Raw genomic sequence first — 11,243 nt, forward strand, 5'->3', positions numbered from 1 at the left:
ATCTCACATCGACCTTTTGAAGAACCCTCTCCAATTTTCACTGCTCGTTCAACATCTGTGAAGCAGATTGTCTGCTCGTTACCCTATGGCTGTTTCTAGGAGCTTGCTGTGTACAAATTAGCTGTTTTGTTTCCCATTTCCCAGTTTAAAACCACAGAAGGTAGTTGAGGCCAGTTCATTGGCTATATTTAAGAGGGAGTTAGATGTGGCTAAAGGGATCAGGGGGTATGGAGAGAAGGCAGGTACAGGATACTGAGTTGGATGATCAGCCATGATCATATTGAATGGCGGTGCAGGCTCGAAGGGCCGAATGGCCTACTCCTGCACCTATTTTCTATGTTTCTATTTCATTGGTTGTAAAATATTTTGGGTCGTAAACAACGACAAATAAATTGTTTCTAAGTCTCCTTATTTTTCCCACACAGACATTAAGCGGCTTGGTCATGGTAACAAGCAGGACCTTGTGGAGGAAGTGCTGGAGCTAATGGGTCGGGACAAACACAGTCCAGAGGTAAGGAAAGTCCCTGAGATCATTGACATTTATAGATTCATACATTATTGCAGCAGAATTAAGCCACTTGACCCAGTCAGGATCGAATCTGGGTCTCTGGCACTAAGGTAGCAACTCTACTTCTCCTCTACTGTGCAGCCCCAGGGGTGGTCCATGGAAGTGTTGCTCTACAATGTGGGACCTCTGTAGATGTTCATGTTATAAATTCATGTGATAAGAGCAGAATCAGGCCACTCGGCCTATCATATCTACTCCACCATTCAATCATGGTTGATCTATCTTTCCTTTTCAACCCCATTCTCCAGCCTTCTCCCCATAACCCCTGACACCCTTACTAATCAAAAAATCTGCCAATCTCCATTGACTCCACAGCCGTCTGTGGCAATGAATTCCACATCATCACCAACCTCTGACTAAACAAATTCCTCCTCATCTCCTTTCTAAAGCTACATCCTTTTATTCTGAGGCTGTGCTAGACTCTCCCACTAGTGGAAACATCCTCTCCACATCCACTATTTGTGTGCCTTTAATATAATTCTCAAACTGTGTAGCAATAACTACGGTGTCATATTTTTGATGAACATCTCATTATATAAGCACAGAGGAATACTTTATGAGATGTTGTCAATTAAAATAGTGAAAGTGGATGATCTGCAAGCTGATTGAAATGTATGTGATACTGATCGGGTGCTATTTACTACTGGAGTTTCTCTATGTGACTGCTGGTCGCCTGCTATGTCATTCGTGGTGGTGATCATCCTCCATTCATGGGAAATTGTGGCCTAGACCCAACAGTAATAAAACCAGCGATCTGAACCATGCTGAGCATATCGGTGGACTTGGCTTTAGTTTGTCCAGTTAGCACAGAATTGGGAATTTAGTTTAGTTTAGAGATACAGCGCGGAACCAGGCCCTTCAGCCCACCAAGTCCGCACCGACCAGCAATCTCTGCACACTAACGCTATCCTACACAGACTAGGGACAATTTACAATTTTCCCAAAGCCCATTAGCCTACAAACAATACAATTACAATACAATTCAATTTATTGTCATTTGGACCCCTTGAGGTCCAAACCTGTACGCCTTTGGAGCATGAGAGCAAACCAGAGCACTCAGAGGAAAAACCCATGAAGGTCACTGGGAGAAAGTACAAACTCCATTCATACAGCACGCACAGTCGGGATCGAACCCGGCTCTCCCGTGCTGGAAGGCGACAAGTCCACCACTGCCCCACCATGCCGATTAAACTTTCCAGCCAAAACGGCAACAGTAAGAAGGATCTCTTGCTGAAACTACTCTCAGTAACATGGGCAGTTTCACACATCACTTTGTCAGATTTTAATAAAGAACACAGCTGTAATTTCTATATGGTGAAACCAAAATGTATAAAAATGGCCTTTAATAAAATCTGACAATGTGCACTTTAACCACATGTGATTTTTTTTTTTCTATTACAAATCTCAAATTGTGGAGTGCAGAGGCAAATAAATAAATGATGGATCTTTGTCCCAAACATTATGGAGAGCACTGTATAATAGCCCCACGTAACAGTCTCTGCCGGCAATGATGATTGGCGCAGGGGTACGGACCTCAGCTGAAGGATGGGAGCTGAGTGTGGCCGTTTCTCACTCAGCTTGCGTGTAGTGGGCTGTTTGAGAGGCGTCCATACGAGAAAAACGCCTTGATCTGAGCCGGCGAAAGTTACGAGTGTGATTTCACCTGAAGAAAGTACTGCCTAAAATTGATTAAAGCCATCCCTGTGCTAAATCAAGTCTGCCCATCAAGTGTACTCCACCATTCAACCATAGGTGATCTCTCCCTCTTAACCCCAATCTCCTGCCTTCTCCCCATAACCACTGACACCTGTATTAATCAAGAATCTACAGTGCCCATAATATTTGGGACAAAGACCCATCATTTATTTATTTGCCTCTATACTCCACAATTTGAGATTTGTAATAGAAAAAATCACATGGTTAAAGTGCACATTGTCAGATTTTAATAAAGGACATTTTTATACATTTTGGTTTCACCACATAGAAATTACAGCTGTGTTTATACATAGTCCCCCCATTTCAGGGCACCATTATGTTTGGGACACGTGGCTTCACAGGTGTTTGTAATTGCTCAGGTGTGTTTAATTGCCTCCTTAATCCAGGTATAAGAGAGATCTCAGCACCTAGTCTTTCCTCCAGTCTTTCCATCACCTTTGGAAACTTTTATTGCTGTTTATCAACATGAGGACCAAAGTTGTGCCAATGAAAGTCAAATAAGCCATTATGAGACTGAGAAACAAGAATAAAACTGTTAGAGATATCAGCCAAACCTCAGGCTTACCAAAATCAACTGTTTGGAACATCATTAAGAAGAAAGAGAGCACTGGTGATCTTACTAATCGCAAAGGGACTGGTAGGCCCAGGATGACAGATGAATTCTCTATAATAAAGATAAATCACCAAACACCTGTCCGACAGATCAGAAGCACTCTTCAGGAGTCGGGTGTGGATTTGTCAATGACCACAGTCCGCAGAAGACTTCATGAACAGAAATACAGAGGCTACACTGCAAGATGCAAACCACAGGTTAGCCGCAAAAATAGGATGGCCAGGTTACAGTTTGCCAAGAAGTATTTAAAGGAGCAACCACAGTTCTGGAAAAAGGTCTTGTGGACAGATGAGATGAAGATTAACTTATATCAGAGTGATGGCAAGAGCAAAGTACGGAGGAGAAAAGGAACTGCCCAAGATCCAAAGCGTACCAACTCATATGTGAAACACGGTGGTGGGGGTGTTATGGCCTGGGCATGTATGGCTGCTGAAGGTACTGGCTCACTTATCTTCATTGATGATACAACTGCTGATGGTAGTAGCATAATGAATTCTGCAGTGTATAGACACATCCTATCTGCTCAAGTTCAAACAAATGCCTCAAAACTCATTGGCCGGTGGTTCATTCTACAGCAAGACAATGATCCCAAACATACTGCTAAAGCAATAAAGGAGTTTTTCAAACCTAAAAAATGGTCCGTTCTTGAGTGGCCAAGTCAATCACCCGATCTGAACCCAATTGAGCAAGCCTTTTATATGCTGAAGAGAAAACTGAAGGGAACGAGCCCCCAAAACAAACATTAGCTAAAGATGGCTGCAATACAGCCTGGCAGAGCATCACCAGAGAAGACACCCAGCAACTGGTGATGTCCATGAATCGCAGATTACAAGCAGTAATTGCATGCAAAAGATATGCAACAAAATACTAAACATGACTACTTTCATTTACATGACATTGCTGTGTCCCAAACACTATGGTGCCTAAAATGGGGGGACTATGTATAAACACTGTTGTAATTTCTACATGGTGAAACCAAAATGTGTAAAAATGTTAATTAAAATCTGACAATGTGCACTTTAACCACGTGATTTTTTTTTTCCTTTTACAAATCTCAAATTGTGCAGTTCAGAGGCAAATAATTATGGAGGGCACTGTAGATTTCGGGTACTGCATTTCGTTGTCTGTACTGTACACTGACAATGACAATTAAAGTTGAATCTGATAGGATTTTGCTTAAGCCGCATTTGGAGTATTGCGTGTAGTTCTGGTCACCCTTTTACAGGAGGCTTTGGAGGGAGTGCAGGGGAGGTTTACTGGAATGATGCCAGGAGTAGAGGGGATTAACTGCAGGCTTGGATTGTCTTCTCTAGAATGCTGGAGGTTGAGGGGAGATCTGAGAAGTACATAAAATTATGATGGGGTAGAAATAACCTATTTCACAGGGTGGAAATATCAAATACTAGAAGGAATGGCTTTAAGGTAAAAGGGGCAGTTTTAAAGGAGACTTTTTTAACAGAAGGTGTTGGCTGCTGGAATGCGCTGCAGTGTTGGTGGGGGAGGCAGATACAACAGTGGCATTTAAGAGACTTTTGGATAGGCACATGGTTATGGTGGGGAGTGTTTAAGAAGGAACTGCAGATGCTGGAAAATCAAAGGTACACAAAAATGCTGGAGAAACTCAGCGGGTGCAGCAGCATCTATGGAGCGAAGGAAATAGGCAACGTTTCGGGCCGAAACCCTTCGGGTTTCAGCCCGAAACGTTGCCTATTTCCTTTACTATTTCCTTCGTGTTTCAGCCCGAAACGTTGCCTATTTCCTTTACTATTTCCTTCGTGTTTCAGCCCGAAACGTTGCCTATTTCCTTCGCTCCATAGATGCTGCTGCACCCGCTGAGTTTCTCCAGCATTTTTGTGTACCTTTGGTTACGGTGGGGACATGGATTAGTTGCAGATAGACGAGTTGGTCTTGGCATCATGTTCGGCACAGATGGGAAAATGTCCTCCACAGAGATGGATGTATCCAAAAACAAAGGTGGAAAAAATTGAGGGGAGATTGTTTGAAAAATAGAGAGAGTACAGAGGAGGTTTACTAGAATGTTGCCTGGGTTTCAGCAACTAAGTTACAGAGAAAGGTTGAACAAGTTAGGGCTTTATTCTTTGGAGCGCAGAAAGTTAAGGGGGGACTTGATAGAGGTCTTTAAAATGATGAGAGGGATAGACAGAGTTGACGTGGATAAGCTTTTCCCACTGAGAGTAGGGAAGATTCAAACAAAGGGACATGACTTGAGAATTAAGGGACAGAAGTTTAGGGGGAACTTCTTTACTCAGAGAGTGGTAGCTGTGTGGAATGAGCTTCCAGTGAAGGTGGTGGAGGCAGGTTCGTTTTTATCATTTAAAAATAAATTGGATAGTTATATGGACGGGAAAGGAATGGAGGGTTATGGTCTGAGCGCAGGTATATGGGACTAGGGGAGAATACGTGTTCGGCACAGACTAGAAGGGTCGAGATGGCCTGTTTCCGTGCTGTAATTGTTATATGGTTAAATGGTTATAAACTGGAGATGATAATGGCAGGTGAGCAAGTGGTGAAGTTAAAAAAAAAATTGTTTAATTTTCATTCTAATAGAGCAAGTGTGGATTGGAAGTTCTAGGTCCAGGATGTGGTTAGTGATGAAACGGTTCAGAAAAAACTACTAGGATGTTGCCAGGGCTCGAGAGATTGAGCTATAGGGAGAGGTTGAGCATAATAAAGGACAAATCACACCCTAGCCGTTCCCTACACAAATGCTGCTTGACCCGCTGAGTTCCTCTGGTACTTTGCTCAAGATTCCATCGGTAATTCCATGAGCCTAACCTGTTTACAGACTGAACTCTCTGGAAACCTTATGCTTTGTTGCAGATGGTCTAAGTGAGAGTGCCCAAATAGAAGCCTCATCAATCCTGAAAAAAAAACATTTTATAGATGTGGATATTAATTCCCTCATAATATTTCAAAAGACAGGCAGAGAAATTCAATTCCATTTTGGAGCATTACGTGCAATATCAGTGGCCCTGCACACAGCGCACAGCTTCCAAAATACACAGCTGTTGCCAATAAAGATATATTTCTAGACAAGTTATAAGTACGAAGTGTTGGAATTTGGGAAGTCTAGCCAATCCTCGCGACTAATCAAGGATTAGTCCCCTCTCCCATCAGGCACATGGTGCAGAAGTGTAAAAACGCACACCACCAGATTCGGGGGCAGTTTCTTCCCAGCTGTTATCAGGCAACTGAATCATCCTACTACAATCAGAGAGCAGTGCTGAACAACTATCTGCCTCTTTGATGACCCTTGGACTATCCATGCCAGAGGAGGTAGTTGAGACAGGTACTATTGCAATGTTTAAGAAGCATTTAGACAGGTACATGGATGGGGCCAAAAGCAGGCAGGTGGGACTAGTGTAGATTGAGCATGTTGATCGACATGGGCAAGTTAGGCCGAAGAGCCTGTTTCCACACTATATGACCATGTGGAAGACTAACCAATAAACAGATATGATGCTCAATGCTTTCAGCAGCATGGAACAGAATAGCATAGAATTGTCTTGGCACAATTATCAGGGCTCTAAAGGAACAGTGGAACAAGTAATTAGATTCACATTAAGGTGAAACCACCGAGCACGGATATGGGCATGTGACGATTAGTCTAAAAGCAAGTCTAAAGATCAAGCAGAAGGACAGAATCGGAGGCTTCATTGACCGCCCTTAGTAGAAATAGACAATAGGTGCAGGAGTAGGCCATTCGGCCCTTTGAGCCAGCACCGCCATTCACTGTGATCATGGCTGATCATCCACAATCAGTACCCCATTCCTGCCTTCTCCCCATATTACTTGACTCCGATATCTTTAAGAGGTCTATCTAACTGTCTTGAAAGCAGCGTCCACTGCCTTCTGAGGCAGAGAATTCCACAGATTCACAATTCTCTGAGTGAAAAGGTTTTTCTCATCCCCGTTCTAAATGGCCTACCCCTTATTCTTAAACTGTGGCCCCTGGTTCTGCACTCTCCCAACATCGGGAACATGTTTCCTGCCTCTTGCGTGTCCAATCCCTTTATAATCTTATATGTATCAATAAGATCCCCTCGCATCCTTTTAAATTCCAGCGTAGACAAGCCCAGTCGCTCCATTCTTCCAACTTTGACCGCCGGCCTGCGGCCTACACCAGCCTGAAGCCGCGGTCTCTGGTTGGGAAGAACCGATCCTGGACTCACCTTGACTTTGACTTTGTCCCTTACCATCTGGACGCCCGCAGCAACGGCTGTGGAGGGTGGTGGTCCCGACCAAGGGGGAAAATGGAGGAGGACTGGCCAAGCTCTGTGCCTTCCACCACAGTGATGAATGCTGTGGTGGATGTTTGTGTACATTTTTTATTGTGGTTGTGTTCTTTATTATTGTACCGCTGCTGGAAACCCAAATACCACCGACCTTGGTTGTGTGGCAATTAAATTATTTCAATTCAATTTCAATTTCACATAGGACAATCCCGCCATCACGGGAATTAACCTGGTGAACCTACGCTGCACTCCCTCAATAGCAAGAATTCTTTGGAAGTTTGCCTGATATCGAGTCAAGCATGAAGTACGGTCTCCTATCTAACAATGAACTATTTGGTTAATTTTAGTCATATCTACCAAAATCTCAAGCAGAATCTTGTTTCCCAAATTTCAAAAGAGTTTGACTTAGTTCTTAGGACTAAATGAATTAAGAGATATGGGGAAAATGCAGGAACGAGGTACTAAATTTAGATGATCAGCCATGATCATATTGAATGGCTGGCTCGAAGGGCCGAATGGCGTACTCCTGCACCTATTTTCTATGTTAACCCTTCATTGTGGTACAGAAGGATGTTGATATTCCCAGTATACTTTCTACACAAAATTAAATCAGCCATTTAATCTCGTTACAGTTGCAAGTAGCCTTTGCCGACACAGCCGTGGACATCATGTCTCTCTATAAGCAGACCCAGCAACGTAACCTGCAATGGACAGCTACATCTTTGGGCAAAGTGACCGCTCTGATTCTGAGAGGAGGGAAGACTCGAGATGCGTGGTAAATATTATGAGGAGTAATTAATGCCTAACAAAGGCTGCTTTGTAATAATGGCTAAAATGGAATGTCTTCATTTCTGTATAATACATAATCAGCCTTGTAGCAGAATTACCTAGTTTCTTACTGGTTGTTATCAGGCATCTAAACTATTCAATCAACAACTAGAACGCGGTCCTGAGCTACTATCTACCTCATTGGAGACTGTCGGACTATCTTAAATCGAACTTTATTAGACTTTATCTTGCACTAAACGATACTCCATTTATCGTGTACACTGGATGGCTCAATTGTAAGCATGTATAATCTTTCCGCTGACTGGTTCGCAAGCAACAAACGCTGTTTACTGTACCTTGGTACACGTGACAATAAACTAACCTATATGTGGTTTTGCTAGTGTTGTGTTCAATGACTTGTTATCTTTGACTCTAGGGAGATGCTGCCACTTTTTAAAGCAAATAACAGAGTTCCAAGGTAAGCTGTCTCTGTGTTAATGATTATGTCATCATGATGTGTAAGATTCAAAATAGAAGTCTTATGTCCTGATATTTCACAGAAGAGTTTTTATGGATTGTCTTCAATCTCCCCATTGTTACTCAGCAAAGGTCTACTAGATGAGTTCCTGAACCATGCGAAGGAAAGCAGCAACAAGGCTTTGGCTCTGGACTTGGTGAAACTTGCTGGTTCCTTCAGCCTACCTGCAATAGCAGAGTTCTTGGACAGGGTGACCACTGACTTCGACCTGACTGAAGAAGAACGGTAATCCTGTCTCCTTGGAATAGTTAGATTTATCCACCTGTAACATGTATTAATCCCTGGACTGGCCCGTTCTGCATCGTGTGTTGGAAAGCTTCATTGAGAATGCAGTAAAATTCCTATGTTTGGGACTTTGATGCTGGCCTGAGATTTTCTGAAATATTGGATTTTATTACTAGTACCCCAACTTCAATTTTAGATTTTAGACAGTTTTATAATAGTTCCACGTGTACCTGGTATTTTAAGGGTGTGGATGGGGTTGCTATGAGTTTCAGAGCGTGTGAATCTCTGGAATTCTCTGCCACAGAAGGTAGTTGAGGCCAGTTCATTGGCTATATTTAAGAGGGAGTTAGATGTGGCTAAAGGGATCAGGGGGTATGGAGAGAAGGCAGGTACAGGATACTGAGTTGGATGATCAGCCATGATCATATTGAATGGCAGTGCAGGCTCGAAGGGCCGAATGGCCTCCTCCTGCACCTATTTTCTATGTTTCTATGATTTCAAAGAGTAGGATTTCCAAATAATTAGATGATGGACAATCAAATTGTTACTGTAAACTTCAACTAGTTGATGCTTCTTACAAAGTGTAATTGTGCTTTTTATTTCTCCCCATACAAACAGGAGGTCCCTGGATGACCTGGATGCCAGCAGTAGTAGTAGTGGTAGCAGCAGCAGCAGTGAAAGTGATAGTGATCGCGAATAACTTTGTTGTCTTGGATCCAGCATGCCGTCTCCTAAATCCACGATGGGCGACTGAGGAGAGGCCTTGTATTTATTGTTGCTTCAAATGTGGTACAGAACAGCATGTGGAACATGACTGACTTGCACAGGTGTGGCTGCATGAAGAAAAAATAAACTGAAGAACTGCAAATGATTTACATTTTAAGGATGTGTGAAATGGTAATAAGCAATATGACATGAAGAACACACACTTGCACCTACAGTTCAAGGAAGGATGCTGTGAATGACCTTTCCTTGGTTGGAAGAGGTAAATTCAAAGGTCTGTTAAATATTGGCATCCGTCTGGCCAAATTAATTAGTAATTAGATGTCATGGGGAAAAGGCAGGAGAATGGGGTTGAAAGATAAAGATAGATCAGCCATGATTGAATGGTGGAATAGACTTGAAGGGGCGAATGGCCTAATTCTGCTCCTACACATTTATTCGGCCCATCGAGCCTACCGTTCAATCATGACTGATCTCTGCCACCTAATCCCATTTTCCTGCCTTCTCCCCATAACCCTTGACACCCGATCTATTGACGTGACTTTCTCTGCCTTAACAATATCCACTAACGGCGGCTTCAGTGAGTTCCACAGATTAACTATCCTCTGAGTAAAGAAGTTCCTCCTCACCTTTCTTTTTTTTTAAAAGCGCCCTTTAATTCTGAGGCTATGACCTCTGGTCCTCGACTCTCCCACCAGTGGCAATATCCTTTCCACATCCACTCTATCCCTTTCATTATTCTGTAAGTTTCAATGAGGTAACAAACAAATAAAAGTTTGTTCTCTATCATGGAGAGTGTTCTCCGACAATATCTGTTCACCAACAACCTACTCAAATGCCTGCCTGTCTTTTCTTTTGTTCAACAAATGCATACTGAAGAAGGGTTTCGGCCCAAAACATTGCCTATTTCCTTATTCTCCATAGATGCTGCTGTACCCGCTGAGTTTCTCCAGCATTTTTGTGTACCTTGCATACACCAAGATTTGGTGGCCATTCAGGAAGGCCAGGCAATGACTATTGCAAACAACAACAAAACATTATCCCCACCTTGTTACATTCATTAGCATTATTATTGCTCTCTGCCATCAATACCCTGGAGATTATCAGTACCAGAAACTCAACTGGATAAGCTGTATAAATATTGTAGCTACCAGAGCCAGTCAGATGCTAGAAACCCTACAACTAACCAGGGCATGTCTGAAACATCATGGATTATTTGTCACTTGCCTGTTTGGGTCCAGCTCTAACAACACAACCTTCCTACATAATAGGGTCCACAAAATGAGACCAGACTTGATACAGGAGTCTGAAGCCCTACTCCAGACCACCTTGTTCTTTTGACAGCATGCAAGTGTCAAACTCTAGGTAAATTATTTCGCTGTTGAATGTTGTTGATTGCTGATAAACCTGACATTTAAAATCATTGAAGTGTATAAATTAAAAACAAATTTAAATTAAATACGTGGAGATGTTTGACAAAAATAAAAGAAATAAACCATTCTCCAATTAATTTGTTTGAATAAATACAATTGATTTGTTTTGCCTTTATACACCATATACAGAAGCACTCTAGGTTGTCTTTACTAATGGAGATTTACAAAATAAAATGGAAATACTATGGAACTTTTAAGTTCCAAGAAACAAGCATTATGGATTATTTCCAACAGTTTGAGATTACTAAAATATGTAAGTCTTTTAAGTTCCTGGGAACCATCATCTATAATGACCTTCTCCCCATATCCCCTGCTATCTTTAAGAGCCCTATCTAGCTCTCTCTTGAAAGTATCCAGAGAACCGCCCTTTGAGGCAGAGAATTCCACAGACTCACAACTCTGT

At 42.3% G+C, this 11,243-nt stretch overlaps 1 protein-coding gene and 1 non-coding gene across 4 annotated transcripts in view; both read left to right on the forward strand.

Annotated features, from left to right (window-relative positions):
* Window positions 1–10,881, forward strand: part of ptcd3 (pentatricopeptide repeat domain 3) — a 50,948-nt gene extending 40,067 nt beyond the window's left edge. For 2 of the 3 annotated variants that reach the window (XM_033034904.1, XM_033034916.1), the window contains 5 exons: window positions 426–511; window positions 7,786–7,928; window positions 8,358–8,399; window positions 8,526–8,684; window positions 9,303–10,881. In XM_033034904.1, coding sequence (XP_032890795.1) covers window positions 426–511; window positions 7,786–7,928; window positions 8,358–8,399; window positions 8,526–8,684; window positions 9,303–9,384 — 512 coding nt within the window. In that variant the 3' untranslated portion in view covers window positions 9,385–10,881. The remainder of the gene's footprint in view (window positions 1–425; window positions 512–7,785; window positions 7,929–8,357; window positions 8,400–8,525; window positions 8,685–9,302) is intronic. The other variant, XM_033034894.1, reaches the window with a different exon arrangement.
* Window positions 2,070–2,207, forward strand: LOC116983589. The gene has a single exon (XR_004414749.1). It is a non-coding gene; the product is annotated as a small nucleolar RNA SNORD94 (small nucleolar RNA).
* Window positions 10,882–11,243: the final 362 nt, after the last annotated feature.

Source organism: Amblyraja radiata, chromosome 1, assembly GCF_010909765.2.
Source record: "Amblyraja radiata isolate CabotCenter1 chromosome 1, sAmbRad1.1.pri, whole genome shotgun sequence".
NCBI lineage: Eukaryota > Metazoa > Chordata > Chondrichthyes > Rajiformes > Rajidae > Amblyraja > Amblyraja radiata.